Source organism: Pelodiscus sinensis, chromosome 4, assembly GCF_052426305.1.
Source record: "Pelodiscus sinensis isolate ZL-2025 chromosome 4, ASM5242630v1, whole genome shotgun sequence".
Lineage (NCBI taxonomy): Eukaryota > Metazoa > Chordata > Testudines > Trionychidae > Pelodiscus > Pelodiscus sinensis.
In genome coordinates, this window is record NC_143055.1 from 18,417,602 (window position 1) to 18,439,614 (window position 22,013).

Sequence of the window (22,013 nt, forward strand, 5' to 3'; positions counted from 1 at the left end):
GAAATATGGGTACTCCTTGTGTGCATATCTGCAATGATGTTTGAGAAGACCCTTGGGGATGTGGAGAGTCTGAAGGGTAGCATGGTGTATTGGAAATGTGCCTTGCCAAGTGCAAATATTTGGTATTTCCGATATGCTGGGTGAATGAAAATAGGCATCCTGGAGGTCTCCTTTGTTTAAAGTTTGTTTATCGCAGCTAGAGTCACCATCTTGAAGCGTTGATGTCATATGTGTCGATTGAGCCTTTTAAGGTCAAGAATTGGTCTCTACTCTCCTGATTTCTTTGTTTTGAGGAAATAATGGGAGTAGAAATCCCTTCCCTTGTATTGCTGGAGTGCAGGTTCTATGGACCCTAGGTGGAGAAGATGTTCTATCTCTTGGAGTAGCACGCTCTTGTGAGATGGAACAAAAGACAGGACTATGCAGAACTTTAAAGACTAACAAGATGGTTTATTAGGTGATGAGCTTTCGTGGGCCAGACCCACTTCCTCAGATCAAACTGTGGAAGAAAATTGTTTAGACAATGTCCAGGCTGGTTGAAATGGCAAGAAACTGTTTTTTCTTTGTGAAACTGTCTGATGTCTGATTTGTGTGCATTGATTCTTTGGCGAAGTATCTGAGAAGTTTGTCCAATATACATAGCAGACGGACACTGTTGGCACATGATTGCATAAATTATATTTCTGGATGAGCAGGAAGGGAGGGAGGGTGGGAAGCAGAGATAGTAGAAAAGGGAGTGCAGTATACACCCTTCACAACACCTAACACCCACTTATCGGTCGTGATAGAGGACAAGTGACAGTAGGAAGGTAGTAAGCAGCGATGCAATAGCAGATGGGTTTGACGTTGCTCTAGACAATCAGACTCTCATCCTGATCTTCTAAACGTTTGTCTCGAGGTTGATAGTTGAGACATAGTAGCTTGGTCAGGGGCCTGTCTTCGTCTAGTTTGTCATTGCCTCCTCCTATTGTCAAAATGACTCTAAGCTTGATTGAAGGGCAAAGATTTATATCTTTGATTAAAATATCTGTTCTGTTTCTGTTTGACTGCAGGTATATGTATGCCAAGAGTTTTCATTGTTGCCCTGGAATCTTTAAGTGAATGGCGGGACGCATCTGTGGAATCTGCAAACAGCTTTGATCCTCTACCGTGGCCTGTACCTCACATGGAAAACCTGACAAGTGAAGCCAGGAGGACCTGCTCATCACAATGGCAATAACAATCGATTGTGATGCTGTATTGAAAGCGTCCAGGGTGGCTTGTAGGGCCATACGGGAAATCATTATGCCCTCATTTATGTTGGCTGTGAATTGCTCTCTTATCTTCAGATAAGCAAAGAGTGAAAGCTGTTCAAAGATAGGGTGGGTGTATTTTGCCAACACTGCCATGTAGTTTGATTTATGGAGCTGAAGAGAGGACAAGGAGTAGGACTTTCTCCCCATGAGGTCTAGATGCTTCCATTCCTTATCATATGGGGTGATGCGCATGGTGCTGTTTGCCCCTCTGATTAATGGAATCTACTGCTATAGAGTTAGGAGATAGGTAGGAAAAGTCCACACCCTGTGAGATCACATAATATTTATGATCAGACCTTATGCAGACCAGTGGTATCATGGCTGGCGTCTGCCAGATGACCCTGGCAGAGTCCATAGGCACTGAGCCCATAGGTAAGGCAAGTTTAGAGGCAGGTGAGGCATGGAGTATGCTGGTCAGTTTGTGCTGAGTTTCAGGAAGGCTGACCAAGGAGACCTCAAGGACTTCTGCAACCTGCTTGTAGAGTTTCTGAAAAGTACGGAAGTTATCTCCTGCCACCGGGTGCGGAGGCATCAAAGTGTTATCAGGAGAAGAGTAGGATATGTGCATTGGGGAACGGGAGGAAACAGAAGACTCCTCTTCACTAGATGCTGGTTCCTCCTCTTCTTGATAGACTGACCTGTCAAGTGATGGCATGGATGCTGCTTTAGAGGAAGGTGCCATTGATGTATGGGGTTGCACCTGCTGCAGATGTTGGGCTCAATATGCTGCCTATGGTTCCCAATAGGACCAGATGCAGGTGTGCTGAACAGAGGTGTTTTGGATACTGATGATACCCTGAGCTCCTCCGTAGTGATGAATAGAACCGGTATTGGCATCTGCGGTGTTGACAGCTACTGAGACTATTGCTGCTACCTGCGGTGCTTAATGAGGAACCATCGGTGTCACATGCCTATGCTTCTTCGGTGCCAGGGGCGGCATGGATGCCTATGGTGACATATGAGGCTTAGGTTTCTTCAATGCCAGTGGTCCTTCACCAAAGATGGCTTGATCTTATCGATGTGTGTGCTGATGGTGCCAGGAGCGCCAATTTAGACTTGGCTTCACCTGGCACCTTGGTACTCGGCTTTGTAAGGTCCTTGAACTCTCAGGAACCGTTGGTGCTGGATGGTCCTGGTACCTCCCAGTCTGGAGCCGTAGCAGGGGTTGGAGCAGAGGGTACTTTGAGTGATTGCTCCCTTTTTTTTTTTTTTTTTTTTTTTGAGGGAGAGTCACTTTTCCCCGAGGAATGAGATCTCTTCCTAGATTGACTGGAGAAAGAGTCTCTCAAGGTAGAGCTAACAGACATGGCCCTTTCAGACATGATCACGGGGGATGGCTGGCACAGGGGAGAGGAGTGCTCTGGGTCTGAGAGCACTGTTTTCTTCGGCAATAGAAATTTCAGTTGAAGCTCCCATGCCTTCTGCATGTGAACCACTAACTGCCTACAATGCTGTGCAGTAGCGTGTGCCTGACCCAAGTGCAAACAGTGGGAATGTAGGTCTGAAACGGGGATAGATAGGCTACAGGAAAGGCAACATTTGAATCCTGGGGAATCAGATACGTAGATGGTATCATGAGCTTTTGTGGGCACAGCCCACTTCTTCAGATGACTGGAGTTACGAGTTTAGGATGTGCAGACCAAAAATAAACAGGAGAGGGGAAGGGGAGGGAGGAGGGAAAAAAGGAGGAGGGTGAGAGACAGGGTGCTAGAGGGAATCAGTAAGTACCTGAAGATTGGGTAGTTAAAATGAAGCAGATAAGAATCCAAGTCAATTGATAGTATCCTTCCTGACATAGGAGTCTACACAAAGAGCTGTTTGCACCTTCATCGGCTGTTAAGTTGGTAGTGCCCCAACCAACCTTCATCACGATTGAGTCTATTAGCATGTGAATAGAATTTGCGGATGAACTCTAATTCCAATGTTTCTCTGTGTATCTGGCTAGTAGAACTGGTTTGTGACAAAACAGCTACTTGAAAATCTTTTAAACAGTGATTAGTCAGATTAAAGTGTTTCCCAATAGGTTTCTGTATGTTTCCTTTATGTATATCTGATTTGTTTCCATTGATTCTTTCCTGCAGAGAGTGTCCAGTTTGCCCAATATATATAGCAGTGGGGCATTGCTGGTGCTACCAGACCATTTGTTGTTTTTTTCTGTACAGACTAACTCGGCTACTCCCTGAAGCAAGTACTAAGAGTCTGGGAGGCCAAAAAATGAGCTTGCATTTGGAAAATATTTTATTTGTAGCCCAGAGTCTAGAACAGAGCTATGGCTAAGGAGACCACTTTGTGAGCCTTTCGCCTTGTGGTTGCTCTTATCAGGCAATCGTCGAGATAGGGAAATATGGGTACTCCTTGTGTGCATATCTGCAATGATGTTTGAGAAGACCCTTGGGGATGTGGAGAGTCCGAAGGGTAGCATGGTGTATTGGAAATGTGCCTTGCCAAGTGCAAATATTTGGTATTTCCGATATGCTGGGTGAACGGATACATGAAAATAGGCATCCTGGAGGTCTCCTTTGTTTAAAGTTTGTTTATCGTAGCTAGAGTCACCATCTTGAAGGGTTGATGTCATATCTACTGTTATTATTTCTGTAGAATCCACAGGGATGTTATGTGATCATGAAAATGAGTGAGTTCATCCATAAGACATCTCTCTCCATTATATAAAACAATTTGAGAATTTCTGAACTAAAGTAAACAGAACTATAAATGTGAATCAAGTTTAAAACTTAAAAACAACAAATAAATATTTATGAGTTTATTATGCTAGCAAATGCTAAACTAAGTATACGTTTTTTAAATCTTTCCGTTCTTACCACTACTTCAGAAGTAGATTGAAGATGCTGCATCTCAGTTCTGGGAACTCTCTCACACAGCATATGGAGTTTTAGTTTTTCAAACAATACCTACATTAACAAAAATTATATATTTCCACGTGACGGAAATGTTTGAAAATTGAAACATAATGTAGCATTACTGTTGTGCTTCTGGCCTTAAACTTCATAGAAAATAAAAAACATACTGTAGCAAAAAGGGAACTAGCACAAAATGGGGAAAATGTTAAATATTTGTAAAATTGTTGTACTTAACGAAAGCAAACAGGACTTTTCTTTAATTTTAAAGATTCCTAAACAAATAGTCACTATGTATTGCTATTACCATGACCTGGGTGAAACCTTGCTATGGACTGAGTTACTGCTTTATAATCCCTCTCCTCAGATAATACTTTATAGTGTTAATTTTTTGAAGAAAGATCGCAATCTAAACAGTACCTCTCTCAGCTGACTACTGCTGGTCAATAGGAATTGTTGTCCAGCAGCTCGATGGGCTTCCTGCTCAAGTTCTTTCAATCGCAACTATAAAATTGGTATATTATAATTATTCCACTTACACTACTTCCCTCAATTTACAGTTACAGTCTAATTTAACAAGCATCCAGATCTATTTTTACTTATTTGCAATTTGATGACTGTATGTGTCACCACTGTGGGCTATCTATATTTGGTTTAACATAATTATTAAAAATCAGGAAAAGGGGTGAGTAATGAGAAGTGATTACCAAAAAGTTATTAAGTAAATCAAGGCCAGAAAGGACTGTGAAGAACTTCAGGGCATGTCAACACTAGGAAATTATTTTGAAATAATAACTCTCAAAATAACTATTTTGAAATAAGCTTATTCCCCAAGGAAAGCCAGCGTTATTATTTAAAAATCACGAGCCCCTTATTTCAAAATAATGGGCTTGGTAATGTGGACACTCTGCTTGTTATTTTGAAATAAGGGAGGTTATTTCAAAATAAATCTCCAGTGTAGACCAGGCTCAGAGACCTAAGTGAATGGTAACATGATGGCAAACTAAGTTCAGAGGGAAAAATTTAAACTACTTATGGTCTTTATAAATTTCTAAATAATTGTATCAACTCAAGAAAGAGACCTGAACATTATTATGTGGGCTTCCCAGTGAAGAACTCTGCTGAATGTGCAGTGGCAGTCAAAAAAAGTAAACAAGATGTTATGATGCATAAGAAATGAAATGAAGAATAATAGAAAAAATATTACAATTCCATTATATAAATCATAGATGTGACCACATCCACAATACTCTATTGCAGCACTTACCACATCAATTCAAAAGGATATTACAAAATTAGAACATACTCACAGAAGGGCAATAAGAATGATCAATGGCACAGAAAAACTCATATGAAGAAACTAAAAAATGTAGAATTGTTTACCTTAGGGAAAAAAAGACAAATAGGAGTGGATGAGATAAAAGTATATAAAATAATGATGAATATAAAGAAGATAGATCAGGAACTTCACTTCTGTCTTATGGCCTTGCAACATAAGAACAAGGGACATTATATAAAATTAGAAGTGTAGCAAATTTAAAACTGATTAAAATACTTTTTTCACACATTGTGCAATGAGGGTGGAACTCACTGCCACAGGACATAACTGAGGCCAAAAACTTAGCAGCATTCAAAAAGGGACTGGATAAAAAATATTTTTATGGATAAAAAATATCCAGATATATCATAAATATTGTTATAAAGTTGGAAGTGATATGTTGCAGGGCTTCAACTAATCTTTATAGAATAGGATGAACCCTAATATGGAGGCGAACTAAGAAATATTTTACCTGATAACAGAAACAAAATTATCAGTTTGATTAATCACAAATGATTAATATCCGTGGACTTTGGAGGTAATCTTATGTTCTTCTGGAGGCTTCAGGACTAATGTCCAATCTTCAACTCCGGCCATGGAAAAGTTCGTCCAAAGCTGTAAAAATTCTCCAACCACCCATTATTAGCCCTAAAACAACAACTTGAAATTATATTGCCTAGCCTCAAGGCAATTATGTGTTTAAGTCCCTGTGATGGGGTATTCACTCCACACTTGCCCTGACAGAGTTAATGCAAACAGAGAAGAAGGCTAATTAACCCAACAGGCCATAGATAGGAGGAATCAAGTATCTAAGCAATCCCCTGACTGAATGAGGAATCCCAGCTGAGGAGGAATGAGCTGAGCTGGCATTATAAAGTGAGGAAATTGAGGGGGACAGCTTGGAATGTCTGCATTCATTCCCTCGGAGAAGGGATGTGCATTTGAACTGGCAAGCCTGAGAGGGGGGGAAGCCAGGCAGATAAGACAGAGATCAGGAAAAGGCTGGAATATGTAGAAAGGAACAGGCCTTGACTGCTGGCTGGAGGCTCCCTGAGATGGAACTCAGCATAGACAGTGGACCCAGGTTTCCTTGCTAGTCACTGAGGGAGTGGCATGGAGATAGTGAATGGGAAGACTGCCTAGGACTGCTAGCCAGGAAATACTTTGATACCCAGCAAAAGGAACTGACTTAGTTACTAAAGAGGCTGCAGAAGGTGTAGCCAGACAGCCCCCCCCCCATCTCAACCAATCTTGCTTGCCCTCTGAGATGTCTGTATACAGGGCAGAGAAGGAACAATAAGAAAATCAGCATAGCCATTAAGCTTTGATCTGCTTTGATGCGAGATCAGGATATGCGAGTGTCCTCTGACTCTGAGTAATGATTAAGGCAATAAACTGAGCTCGAGGCTGCAAGAAGTGCCCGGCTGGCACCCATGTTGATTCGAACACACACAGTCCCTGGGAGAGGAATTTCCCACTGAGAAAAAAAGAATGCCCAGTACTTCCAATTTAATCCTCTCAACTCTCTCTTACAAGTGTAAATTAAGTTCACAACTCCCTTGTAAGAATTGGTCTCACAAAAGACAGACCAGCACCATTTGCCATCACAGATAAGAAAGAGAAATATGTGACCCAATGGGTATAAAGGTGGGTACAGCAGCACACTCACTTTTGAGTGTCAATCTACCCTCTACCTGCTGGTCGGGTTAGGTGTTTTGACCTCCCGAGGTTCCACGGGGATGCCCACCTCGTATTTTCGGTCTTTCCGAGGAATTGAGGGACCGATCCTGGCCTGACACGCTGGGACCGAGCGACACAGAAGGGGGTAAAAATTGTACCCGTATGTGTCCTTTTGTTTTAGTGCATGCATAGAATAGAGCTCTTTAAAGATTAAGCTGTCATTTGGTACCATTATTTTCTATTTCCTATCTTTATTTTTCTTTGTAACCATTTTTTTAAAGATATATATACTTGCCAACAGTTAAGAAATAGAACAATAGCCATTGCAACCATATAATTTATAAGTTTCCTCAATAAACCTGTAACTGTTTAAGCTTTAACCTGACTCCTTCAGTTGCTGTAACAGAACCAGGCACAATTTAAAAGAACTTCAGCTGGTCTTAAGGGACAGATATAGGGAGAGCTTGGGCGTTTGGATTTGTGTCACTCCCAGGTGGCAGATCCACTGGGGCACCTTTCAGACTTTCCCTAAGACTGCTCGGTGTGAAGGAATTACGAATTCTAGCAGCTGAAATCTAAGGTGTTATAAGCTCTCCCTGTAAACTCATTGGGCGCCCGTCAACCTCCTCCAGGTTGCCCGCTGCAAGGGACCCCAGTCCCAGCAGTTGAAGTCTCGGGTGTATAACACGCACACACACACACACACACAATATAGGAAGAGCTTGGGCGTTTGGATTTGTGTCACTCCCAGGTGGCAGATCCACTGGGGCACCTTTCAGTCTTTCCCTAAGGCTGCCCGCTGCGAAGGAATTACGAATTTTAGCAGCTGAAATCTAAGGTGTTATAAGCTCTCTCTGTAAACTCATTGGGCGCCTGTCAACCTCCTCCAGGTTGCCCGCTGCAAGGGACCCCGGTCCCAGCAGCTGAAGTCTCGGGTGTATAGCACATACACACTGCCCTGACCGTCGGTTGACAGAAGGTCATGGAGTGAGTGTAGCCACAGAACCAGAGAAAAAGGCAGATTGATGGTGTGAAACTACAGGAAGGGACATTGACTTGGTGAGATATTAGACCCCAAAACAATCAGGAGGAGATGCCATCCTGGCAGAGAGTGGATCACCCCATCCAGGACTTTAGAGGAGATGTAGTACTTCTTGTCCACTCTCTTACAAGAGTATGGTATTGTTGAAGGAGTCTGCCAGATGATCCTGGCTGGATCCATGAGTGCCTCATTTATGGGGAAGACCATCGTCAATTAGGCTGATGGTTGTAAAATATCCAAAAGCTTGTATTGAGATTCTGCAACCTCTTCCAAGGGTATCACAAGCTCTTTTAAACACCTCTTAGAATTGTTTAAAATCATCAGTTGTCATAGGTGGTGGTCGGTGATTGAAAGGAAAGATATTTTTTAAAAACTATTAGTAGAGTTTCTTGCAAGGCACTTGCTTCCTATATTTGGACAGTCTTACAGGTTAAGTGAATCGTTGGGGTAGATAGTATGTGTAGGTATGTCTGCTGGCTGGAGGTTACCATGATATTCTGGGATTTGTCGATTACTCAATTGAAAAGGGGTAATGGTGTAAATACTTTATGGTATCCATAGCCTGATAGATGGTCCGAGAGTCTGAAAAGAACACTGCTTCTCCTCCCAAGATGGCTAGCATTGTTTTGTTCCTCATGATGAGGTGTACAAACCCCGGATTGGGTCCAAAGAGGTTAAAGGATGGGCCCTGGTAGCCCTACCCTTCCAGATCTGAGAGCATGGTCCAACTGCCTTTCTTTCTATAAAACTGCTCTTATTTCTATAAAAAGGGAAATAAGAACAACCCAGGAAACTACAGACCAGTCAGTTTAACTTCTGTTCCAGGAAAGATAACGGAACAAGTAATTAAGGAAATCATCTGCAAATACTGGGAAGATAAAAAGGTGATAGGGAACAGCCATCATGGATTTGTAAAGAATAAATCATGTCAAACCAATCTGATAGCTTTCTTTGATAGGATAACGAGTTTTGTGGATAAGGGAGAAGTGGTGGACGTGGTATACCTAGACTTTAGTAAGGGATAGTCTAGACAGTTTTTGGTCCTGCCATGAGGGCAGGGGACTGGACTCGATGACCTCTCGAGGCCCCTTCCAGTCCTAGTATTCTATGATTCTACAATATGGTCTTACATAATATTCTTATCAATAAACTAGGCAAATACAACTTAGATGGGGCTACTATAAGGTGGGTGCATAACTGGCTGGATAACCATTCTCTGAGAATAGTTATTAATGGTTCACAATCCTGCTGGAGAGGTATAACAAGTGGAGTTCTGCAGCGGTCTGTTTTGAGACCGGTTCTGTTCAATATCTTCATCAACGATTTAGATATCGGCATAGAGAGTACGCTTATTAAGTTTGCAGATGATACCAAGCTAGGAGGGGTTGCAACTGATTTGGAGGGCAGGGTCATAAATTCAAAATGATCCAGACAAATTGGAAAAATGGTCTGAGGTAAACAGGATGAAGTTTAATGAGGACAAATGCAAAGTGCTCCACTAAGGAAGGAACAATCAGTTTCACACGTACAGAATGGGAAGCGACTGTCTAGGAAGGAGTACGGCAGAAAGGGACGTAGGGATTATAGTGGACCACAAGCTAAATATGAGTCAACAGTGTGACGCTGGTGCAAAAAAGGCAAATACCATTCTAGAATGTGTTAACAGGTGTGTTGTGAGCAAGACACAAGAAGTCATTCTTCTGCTCTACTCTGTGCTGATTAGGCCTTGGTTGGAGTAGTGAGTCCAGTTCCGGGCACCGCATTTCAAGAAAGATGTGGAGAAATTGGAGAGGGTCCAGAGAAGAGCAACAAGAATGATTAAAGGTCCAGAGAACTCCTGGCCTCCGAGGATAGAACAAGAAGCAATGGGCTTAAAATGCAGCAAGGGAGGTTAAAGTTGGACATTAGGAAAAACTTCCTAACTGTCAGGGTGATTAAACACTGGAATAAATTGCCTAGGGAGGTTGTGGAATCTCCATCTCTGGAGATATTTAAGAGCAGGTTAGATAAATGTCTATCAGAGATGGTCTAGATAGTACTGGGTCCTGCCATGAGGGCAGGGGACTGGACTTGATGACCTCTCAAAGTCCCTTCCAGTCCTAGTATTCTATGAACTGGAAAGGAAGCAACTTAGCTCAAAAAAGGAAGGCTGGGGAGGAAGACAGGCCTATTCTGAGGACTCTTGAATAAAGGATGCTGAATCTGGCTGGAATTTAAGGTTTAGTGGCTTTTTCTTTTCTTAGCTTATATTAGAGTTGGAGAGGTGGGGGCAGACAATGATCGGTAGCGATCAAGAGAGACAGCTTTAAGAGCATATTGTTGGCTTATGGGGCCCTGGATCAGAACTCAGTGGAGTGGGAAGGTTGGTTCCCCAACCAACTTCCCTGATTGCACGAGGGGCATAAACTTCACTTCCACCCCACAACCCTCTCTAGTATGAAGGAAAGGATGATGAAAACCCTGAGGTATAGCTATTCCATATACAAGAGGAGGGACTGAAGACATTATTACGTTCCGCAAGGATATTGACTACATCATGGAATGGGCCACCCAAATACCCCAAGAGAGCCTACATTAAATACAAAAAACAAACTCACCCATACTTCCTTAGTTGTCACTTACCACCCCACTGGACCCCAATGGGGTATTATCAAACAGGCACAACTCAGATTTGATGGGGATCACATATGAAAGAAATATTTTCCAAACCCTGCTCTTCTGGCCTGTAAACTAGGAAACACCAACTCAATGTGGTACCAGACCCTGCTATAACAACAGATGAAAAAGCATGTCTCCACTGGTACGATGGTCAACAGCCACACAACAGACTTTAAGATCCATGAGTACTAAACAAGCCTATTACAACATATAGTGTACATCCTACGGTGCACTAAATGTCCGAATAACAACTATGAGGTGAAACCAGACAACTAGTATGCTTTCAAATGAACTCACACAGAAAACACACTATCATCCATGAACACACACTTTTCACAGAAGGATCACTCCATATCAGACCTTTCAGTCATCGTCCATCTAAACATGAGCTTGGGAGCTTAAATTAATAACTTTGCTAGAGAATTAAAATCGTGGATTCAATAGAGACACTGTATGTCTCATTACAACAATTTGGTATCCATAAACCTTCTTGTGCTGTATAACGGCAGAGGTGTTAATTGCTCACTTCATTTTGAATGGTGTCTTGCAATATGTGGGCTTTTCTACACTGGCAAATTACTGTACTGAAATGGTCTTCCTCAGTGATATGAAAAATCACCCCCAAGTGCAGCAAGTTTTAGTACAGTAACTTGCCAGTGTAGACAGACTCCTAGCACAGAGAGCTACTCCTCTGATGAAAGTGGTTTTCCTACAGCACTGGGAGAGAACTCTCTCAGTGCTAGCGTCACAACTACACTGTCATGTTAAAGCACTGCGGTGGTAAGGCTTTAATGCTGCAAGTGTAGAAAAAGCCTGCGTTAACCCCTTATGTTAAACTGTTCCACCTAGTATTTAGCTGTGATACTCTGATTACCTTTCCCAGACTTGAAGAAGAGCTCTGTATAGTTTGAAAGCATGTCTCTTTCATCAACAGAGGTTTGTCCCATATAAAATATTACTTCACCCCATTTCTCTCTCAGCATCCCTTAAAGAGAGTTTTAATCCACTGTTAACCTCTTAATTTGCTTTCCAAAGGATATCGTCTGTATATCGGTATTTCTAAGCTTGCATAAAGGCCTGCCTAAATTATATTTGATGACCCTGGTGAAATGTAGAGAAAATGAAGAGCAGTGATCACATTTGGGGAGGACAGTTTAGGAAAAATAAAGGAAGGGATATTTCTTAATTAATATGAAAAGGGAAAACCACTTTGTGGGGAAATTTTCATGGAGGTTCAAAGGACAACCTTACCAGAAAAAAATTGAAGTTCAGATTCTCTGCAAGATTCTTTTCAATATTTTACCAGTTCTTCCCACTAACATAATTATATCAACAACCTTTAAAATGAAATGACTCAAGAAGTCATGTTCTACACACTCAAAAAGTGACTTTCAATATCTAACTCCAGAAATGGCAGACTATATAAGATGGAGCCTAACAGGATATTCAAGCAGGGTATTTACTGTATGTAAGAATAAGAAAATACATCAGCCTGTTTCTTAGTAGCCAAGGCCATGTCTTTATAGCAGCATTATATCGGAATAACTGACATTATTCCGAAATAACATAGTCCCAAAGTTCAACACAATCAAAATAATCATAAATACTTTAATGTTTAATTTAAACATTTTGTTTACAAATTACACATTTTAAAAGTATATTTTCTTTTGATAGGTAAGCCAGAATTAAAAGAAGGCAGTATCTATTTCCAGTAGAGCTCCACATTGCTAGAGGCTCAAATAATGCTGTTTAGAAACATGGCTATTATTAACTGTATGTTTAGAAATGCTCATTAAAAACTTTACTTTAAAAAGTATTTCATAGCCTGTACTTGCTCAGAAATGTAATACTATAGGGCAGGGTGAATTTGGTAGTTTTCTTATAAAGGATTTTCGCAAATGGATTTATGTCTTCCTTTTATATAAAATCATAAAGTTATCTTCATCATTAGTTAAAATATATCAGAGGACCCAGGACTATATTTGAACTTTCAAAACAACAAAAGTCTATGGGTTACAAGACTGTTAACTGTAGAATACATTACAAAGTCAAAATGGAAATGAACGTTAAAATAATTTTCTAACTACACTCTTGTCCTCTGACTGTCGATGGAAGATTGGTTCTTATACTATATGTTGCATAATTTCAAAAAAGGAAATGCAATAGTTTACCCCTAGGATCTTTGATGTTCTTTTTAGTTCTTCTTTATTCACATGAATTTTGTGGGTTTCCATCACTATAAATACAAGTATGTAACTGAGAACAAAATACAATTTTGAAAACAAAAATCTTATACACATCGATCCAAAATGTACTACTGAAAGGACTAAGCACCATCTTGGGAACCAGGAACTCATGGGTTCTACTCTCAGTTTTGCTACTGACATTCCATGTGACCCTGAGTAAGTCATGAGCTACAATTCTTTTAAACTTGGGTTCAAAGTTCAGAATGAGGCACCTATGTCCATATTTAAATACCTAGAAAAATGGCTTGATTTTCAAGAGATATGCTTTTGTAGTTACCTAACTATCTGTGTGCCTAACTTGAGGTACCCAAGTTTGACAGTTTTGGGTGTAGGGACTTTTTCTCCATCTGTAAAATGAGGAAAATAGCAATAGAGAAGTATTGTGAAGATGATTATGTATTATATTATTATGATTATTTAATACTTTGAAATAGGGCTTCCCAACCTATGCGTCGGGACCCAAATATGGATCTCTATTACATTTCAAAAGGGTCGCCAGGTGTCTCCCCAGGTGGCTCTTAAGGAGCCATTCACACATTTTTTGAATTGCCCATGGTCACCAAGTCTTCCTGAATTGTCAAAATGGGTCCCCATCTGGAAAAGGTTGGAAACTGTTGCTTTAAAAGGTGTAACATTCCATTTTACTATTAAGCAGCATAAATCTTACTAGAAAATGCTGTCTGAAAAAGTTGAACAACCTTATTTTCATTCATATTTCTTACCTGCCAAAATTTTTATCAAGGGAAGCTCCAAAGTACAAAAGAGTTTCCACAAGCCTTGATCCTGGTAAGGCAGAACACAATAACTTTTCAATGTAAATAATAATTAAATTATTTTAATTATTATATTGGGCCAGAGTGTGATACTGTTATTCACCATGAGTAGTACATAACTCCACAAGTAGTACTATTGACTAAATGGAACCACATGTGGAGTGAAATACTACTCGTGGTGAATAACAGCTGGGAGAGGTACAATAAGGCTAATAATGAGAACATGTGCCTCATTCTAAGTGATATAGAGAGAGAAATACTCATGATAATGTAAGTTCATATTACACAGACCATTATATGCATAGATAATGGCATACAGAGTACACTTATAAAGTTTGTGGATGATACCAAACTGGGAAGGCTTTCAGATGCTTTGGAAGACAGCATTAAAATTCAGAATGACTGGACAAACTGGAGAAATGGTCTGAAGTTTAGACTCCTAATAATTTGGTCTAATTTCAGTTGTTGGACTTGGGATGTGCTGGTAGTTGTATGGTGCTGATGGCCCATGATATATAGGAGGTCAGACTATATGATCTGGTAATCACTTCTGGCCTTACATTCTATGGTTATGTCTACACAGCAGTTGGGAGTACCCCTCCCAGCATAAACTGAGAGACTCACACTAGCCAGAGAGCTAAAAATAGCAGTGAAGATGTTATGGCCTAGCAGCAGCTTACATTAGCTATCTGAGCTCAGACATAATAAGGTCAAGAGGGTTTGGACTCAGCCACTACCCAGTTTGCAACATTCTCACTGCAATTCTAAATGTGCTAGTTCAAACAGAACTAGTGCAAGCCTATTTAACCAGGGGGGAGGCTGCATTGTAGATACCCACTGTGATTTGAAAGCAGCTTCATTAGCTCTCACCACTTCAATATTGGTGTTAACCCCACTCAGCACACATCACCCTAAATCGTAGGAGCACCTCTGTTACTGTAAGTAGCACCACTCACGGATTTAGTGTCTAATAATGTTTAACACATGAGTCCTTGTCTTTGTTATATATAGATTCTAACTTTACTTTTAATTAAAGGTAAGTCACATTTTTTTATTCATTATATCATTATGTCAGTACAATTTTTATGCCATTTTGCTACAAAAATCTTGCCTGTAATTCACCAGCCAGGTCCATCATTACAGTGTAAAGTATCTTCAAGTTTAGGACCAAGTTCTGATGCTGATTTAAAAAAAACAACAACCAAGAATAATCAATTACCAATATAAAACCAGTATGATTACTTCAATACTAAGCGATTACCCAGCATGACAGCTTTTCCTTGTATTTCTATTCTATTCTCTTTCAATATTTTGAGGCACTGATAACACATTTCAAGACCTCTTTGGGAAGTAATGATCTGGAACATTTAGAACTTATTATATTCCTTACTTTATATACTGCACATGGGAACACAATCTGAGCATGAAGATTGAAGAGGTGTACTTTTAAGAGATAATATTGTAACACTGTGCTTTTGATGCTAGAGTCAAAATTCTTGTAGTAAAGTGATTATGGTAGGATTAACTGGATTATCCAGAGTATTTTGGGATGGAGCCATGCTCCTTTCCTGTGCCTAACTTCCTGTTTTACTCCAGGGAGTTTTCTCCCCACTCTGTTGGATGCAGTTAGATATGCAGCAAGTCTCCAGCCTGAAGTCCTATAAGTAAACTAAGTAGTGTCTTTACAAAAGTTCTACCATCATACCTACAAAATGGAGAGTTTGTTACCTGATCATTTCTGTTCTGCTAGCAGTGTCTGCCACAATTCTGTGACATTTGGCCTGCTCTCCTCCTCTCTGAAAAAATGGAGGCAGTTCCGAGTTGTAGCATAACCTACGATGGGTATGCCCCTTTCTCCAGCTGCACTCCACAAATGCTGTGTACATGCACTTACATTATGATTAGTAACAATAATGCCAGTCAGTCTACTGTACATTTTCACTATCTGACACACAAACTGTAGACATAAAATAAATGTTGTCTTCTAGCTATTGGAATCATACCAGGGATGGTGGAATTGTGGAAGTGGCTTTTAGTAGAAAGGAGATTACCAGGTAAGGCACTCCATTCTGGAGCCTCAATTATATGATGCTTGGAAAGTAAAGAAGTAATTATAAGAATGGACAAAACCAGGCAAATAGAAAACTCTGCTTGAAAGCATATGGCAAGTTATTTTTGTATTACCACATGAAATACCTTCATTCCAAAGGAGGCCACTGCAGAGAAGAGAAAATCTATCTTCCAATATTTGATAAAACTGTTTTAACAGAAGACCATACTGCCCTGCCTATTTCCTCAGTTGAGGTATACATCCTTTCTGCCCATGGTATAGCTAGATATCTCAGAGGTCTTGAGGAATAAGTGAACTTGATGCCACATATGTCTCCATAATGCACAACTTCATCCATCTGGCTAATGATTAGTAACATTGCCCATGAAACAGTTTTACTGCCAGAATCATTTTTTCTGTGGAATGTTTCTATTGAATTAAGAATTCCAATTAAGAACAATTAAGAATTCCATTTTTTAAGAAAAGCTTCAGTAAATAAACAAAAAAATCTATTATTCTGTGTGAGACTACCGTGAGGCGTCTTGCCTGCCCTCTAAGAGGGAGGGCAGCAGGCACTTAGCAACCCTCAAATAGCGTTCCAGTCCGCATATGTTACTCTCTGGGTAGCATGGCTTAGTAGTCAATGCCTATCACCATATCCCTCTCTCTCAGGGAAGCATGGACTAATAGCCAGAGTCTGTAATAATTCCCCTTTCTTAGAGCTGTGTGGCCTTGCAGCCAGAGTCCACAACAATGTCCCTGTCTCTCGAGGCCATGTGGCCTAACAGCCAGAGTCTGTGACAATACCGTTCTCTCAGGGTAGTACAGTCTAATAGCCAGAGTTTGTAGCCATGTCCCTCTCACTCTGGGCAGCAATGCCTAATAGCCAGAGTCAATAGTAATGCCCTTCTCTCCCAGGGCAGTGTGGCCTTGCAGCCAGAGTCAGTTACAACAGGTGTGTGCCCCCTCGGAGGGAAGGTGAGGAGGGGTAGGGAAAGCTGGGCCCACATGCTCTACTGGATTCCAGCCCAGGGCTCTGTCAGTGGTAGAATGGACCACTAGGTTGGCACAGAATCCCAACACAATGCACCAAGCTCTCAGGGTTCTATTCCCTACCCTGGGCTACTTCCTACCAGTGTCTTCCAAGTAGTTCTCTCCAGCACTTCCCTCCGTACCGGGGACCTCCCCTAGAGTCTCCCCCTGACTGACCACTGCAGCTTGGTCATTGGTGGTTCCTCTTCAGGGGTTGCAATAGCACCTCCTTCTCCGGCAGCAGAAAGTCCAAACTGAGCAGCTCCACAGACCTTTATAACTGGCCTCCAACTGGAGCATGCCCAGTAGGGCTGTGGGGGTGAGGCCTCCTCAGCCAGGTGAGCCAAGTTAACCCCCAGCCCCAGTGTGGGGTTGATACACCCCTTCACAGTGAATAACTCATAGATTGTGTTTGTGCTTGTGGTGGGGATTTGTACATAAAGTTGCCTTTGATTCTGTGACTATGTAATTTGACATTTTCCCAAGATGTCATGGAATTCAGCATTTCTGGCATGGAATTGACCATTCTGCTGCAGTCTAGTGCTCAACATCTTGTATTTTGTCACACTACCAGCATTCTGCGTCCAAATTCATCTTTCTATTCAACTCACCTCAAAAAGAAGAATTAATTAGATTATGGTGCATGTAACCTGTTCAGTTCCATGAAAATAGGCAGGAGAGCATTGGAGAGCCAGAGTTGGAATCCAGGGAAGGGAAAGGAGAGAACAAAGAAGATTTCATGGTAGTAAGAGTAATTAATGTTGATATGGAATTTAGGGTTTGTGCCCCAGGATTTAGGAGCTGGTTCCACTGGGCCTGAGTGTACAAGCTCTGATTATTTTATACCAGTTCTCTGCCATATATTACTAACCAATGTAAGTCTTTGTTCTTAAAAGAAAACTCTGCACATATTTTTCTTTGTATATATTTTCTGTTGTATCTGGCATAGTATCTAAATATTTTTTACTATTTCACTTTTTGTTTATTTGACTATGAGTCTCTCAAACTACTTACCAATGTATTTCTCAAGGAATCTGCATTCATATTCACTTTTCTCTCTGAGACAGGCTTTTCAAAATGCTTATGTATCAAATATTCAAAAGAGGGGACAGTGTCACTGGGGTTTATCAGCCATGCAGCAATCCTTGGGTCTAACACAACACAATCGGCCACTACAATAATAAAAAAAAAACACCTATTTTAATAATTCATTTCTGGTTACTAAAAAACATTGTATTGAGCTTTTATAACAGTTCTTCAAGATGTGTTGCTCACATCCACTCCATATTACGTGTATGTGCCCAACATGCACCATTGCCTTAGTTTTTTCCCTCACTGATATTGGTTGGGCCATCTTATGTCACATGCTTATGCGCTTGTACACGAGATCCTGCTGGCCATGCAACCACTCAGTTCTTTCTTGTTGTCTTACACCAGCAGAGGGGTAAGAAGTTGAGTTGTGAAATGGACACAAACAACACATCTCAAAAAATAATTGTTATAAAAGGTTAGTAACCATTTCTTCAAGTGCTTGCTCATATCTATTCCATGTTAGGTCACTCACAAGCAGTACCCCAGGAGGTATGCTCAGAGTTCATGGACATGCTAATTTCAACATCACTGTCCTGAATCTGACATCATCTCTGGCCTGATGGGTGATAGCATTCTGAGTGTGTCCTGAAAACCAGATTATAGCCCTGAAGAGGTCCTGGATTGGGACCTGTTCTAGGAATGCTGCTGATGAAATCTGAGCTCTTGTGGAGCAATCAGTTAAGACGGACAGAGGCAGGACATTCACCTGCTTGAGGGGCTAGCATGAAGGCAGGTGGTTATTCAGGACTGGCACAGGTAGCCCTTTCTGCTATTACTATGAAAAATTGCATGGGTTTGCAGAAGGTTCCCTCATAATATAGAAAGTGAGGGCATGCCTAATATCCAGGGAACGAAGATGCCATTCCTCAGAATTCTTGTGAGTCTTTGGGAAGAAATCTGGCAAGAAAATGGCCTGGTAGCTATGGCATAAGGGCCTTGATTTCAGAGATCCTTCTGACTGAGGAGATGGCCACTATGACAGTCACATTTCAAGAGAGAAACAGCAGGGGGAATGATGCTCGAGGTTCAAAGGGAAGGCCTGTGAGTCTTAACAGAACCAAGGTTAAGTCCCATGTGGAGGAAGGAGGAGTCGACTTCACAAGGTTGAGAAAACATGCAGGTTGAGAAAACATTCATGGGGGAGGAGGGGGGAAGAGAGGCTGAGATTGCTGCTGTACCTTGATAGATGTGAGGGCATGGTCTTGCTGCTTTAAATGGAGCAAGTAGTCCAAGACAGACTAAAGGAAACATCCAGTTGGAGAAAGAGCACTTGTTGAGACACCCACATCAAACAACGCTTCTATTTGGCCAGGTAGGTAGCCCGAGTGGACAGCTTCCTAATTCCTATCAAGACGTGCTGAACCTATTCTGAATAGACCTGTTCTTCAGTGTTCAGGCATGTAGGATGCATGCAAGGAAGCAAGTTTCAGGTGAAGCAACCAGCTGTGGTTTTGTAAAATTAGGTCCAGACAGAGTGGGAGCAAGATTAGAGTTACTACCAATAGATCCAGTGTTCACATAGCCAAGATGGGCTATCAAAATAACTCTCATCTTGTCCCATTTGACTTTTAGAAGGACACTGTGAACTAGAGGTATTGCAGCAAAAAGTGTAGGATAGGAAATCTGTCCATGGGAACAGGAAAGCCTCAGAGAAAGAGCCTGGACTATGCCCACTGACATAGCCCACTAGACCAAGCAAAACTGACAGCATTTCCTGTTCTGTTTGTTCATGAATAGTTCTAGCTGGGGAGAAACCCACCTTTGGAAGATGAACCTGGTGACCACCATTGAAGGGACTACTCCTGAAATGGAGCACCTATAGAGAAAGATCTCAAAGAAGAACTGTGCTTAACATATCCCAAATGAAAAGGTTACCCTCAGCTGAAAGAACCTCATTAAGCCAGGGGCTCAAATGCCAGACCTCTGTGATAGTAAGAGGAATAGGGACAGATGCCCTAGCCAAGAGATGTGCACTCTCTTACCTTGTTTCCAGTTAAAATCATTGCCATAAACACGAAGCAGGGTTCTCAAGAAATCCTTTGCATTGAAGCAAATAACAGTACGGTGTAATATTTGAAATAGTATTTCCCTGTGCAACATAAAAAATTCACTGAGCATTTCATTTTACCATGCTACTGAATGCAAATTACATTATGTAGATTACTGTTGAACATGATTAAGGTTTTCAAATGACAATTTAGTTGATATACTTCAATAATATTTCAGTTACTCTTGAATTTGTAAGACTCAGAAGAAATTTTTAAGTGTTCCAAAAATAGTGCACAATTTATTTACATTCCCAAACAAAAATCTATGTTAAAATGAATCCAGGTTGATGGTATATATCAGCAATTTAAAGGTTATAGGATGCAATTATTGGTTACATTATAGGATGTAATTATTACTCCAACCAGCAGTATAAATCAAGGAAATTCCTGAACTGAAAAGAAATATAAGCATATGAAAATTTGGAAATATAATTATTGCACCCAATGCAATGTAACTTTAGTGGCAGCATACAGCAATCATATAATCATGATTAAGGCATTTTAGTGTTTGTGGACACAGATTAGATTAAAAGGTATTTTCCTCCTCATGATGTCACTACAGAGAAGAATTAAGGTATGTTTGGTGTCCTAACTGTGTTCAAGCTCTTTTAAAGAAGAAACTTGCATTTAAGAAGAATCCAGTTCTCTGAATCAGAAGATGACTGTAATTAATTAATTAATTAAGGGCCGATTAAATCAGCAGTTTATGCAAGCAGATTAGTGAAATCATGATTTAAACAGTTACTGAAAGCTGCAAATAAATTGTCAATATTTTAACACTGTACAAAATATTTAAATATTGCTATAAGATATCTTAGTATAAACTCATCACACTGCTTTTCACCCTTCTTACTCTGTTTACAGTCCTGCATCTAAGAATTTATTATTCACAGTTATAAAAATGAGGGAGTTTTATGTAGGCTTTGCTATGAATCTAAACTAGTATGTTTCTAAAAGGAGTTCTCAAACAAAAAAAGATTATGGTTAAACAAAGTTTTAAGTAGCATCGGACTAATAGGTATAGGTTTTGTCTAAATACTAATGATTCCACATAAAAATGATACCCTGATTTTTATAGAGGTAGTACACTGATGACTTGCACACTTCATAATCTGAATGAAAACCTGATGCTGGGATTTCATATTAATAAAACTTAACTTTTAAGAACTCTTAAAAGAAAGGGATTCTTTTATTTTACTGAATTGCACGGAACAGTGCTCATTGTCACCCACTTAAACCATAGAGGGTTTGGAATGTGTGTCATTAAAGGGCATAACAGCCCCACAGGACACACAAAATGTAAAGCTTACGTTTTTCTGTCTCAACATCATGCCAATTTTCAAGCATGCCTACCTACATCTCTACAGATTAAAAAATAGAGCAAAATGGTTACTTGTGTTCCCTCACCTGATATACTCCTTATGACCCTGTTCCTCGTGCTCCGAAACAGAAGAGTGCTCTAACTTTAAATAAATAAACTTGTCATTTCTAGTACAGGCATCCCAGACAATGAGATTAGCAACTGAAGAGTCACTGGAAGAACAAAATTGGTCTGTCTGTCTCTTTATTAATACAACAATTCCTCTTACTGATGAGAATAGGCCCTATAGGTACAATTGATTAAGATTAGTAGTATTTTTCTCCTCACAAGCTTTTATGCAATTGTATATAGAAATCTCCATAATTTCCTAGATCCAGAGTTATATTCATTACATTTATTTAACACACAAACATATTTAGGACTATCAATTAATGGCATTTTATTCAAACGATTAATGCAACAAAAAAAAGTAGATTAACAATTTGTTGTGATTAGTCACTGCTTTACACTTAATGTAAAATAATTATAGAACAATTTAAATATATTAGAAATATACTGATTTTATTTTATTTATTACAAGTATCTGCATCATAAGAAAGATAA

General features: G+C 40.3%; 1 protein-coding gene across 1 annotated transcript in view; it reads right to left on the bottom strand.

Moving 5' to 3' along the window:
- Positions 1-22,013, bottom strand: part of POLN (DNA polymerase nu) — a 159,046-nt gene that overhangs the window by 131,209 nt on the left and 5,824 nt on the right. The window contains exons 2-9 of the mRNA XM_089777777.1: positions 21,497-21,693; positions 20,024-20,130; positions 17,964-18,121; positions 14,979-15,047; positions 13,817-13,877; positions 13,020-13,084; positions 4,571-4,654; positions 4,115-4,204 (exon numbers count right to left, since the gene is read on the bottom strand). Coding sequence (XP_089633903.1) covers positions 4,115-4,204; positions 4,571-4,654; positions 13,020-13,084; positions 13,817-13,877; positions 14,979-15,047; positions 17,964-18,121; positions 20,024-20,130; positions 21,497-21,693 — 831 coding nt within the window. The remainder of the gene's footprint in view (positions 1-4,114; positions 4,205-4,570; positions 4,655-13,019; positions 13,085-13,816; positions 13,878-14,978; positions 15,048-17,963; positions 18,122-20,023; positions 20,131-21,496; positions 21,694-22,013) is intronic.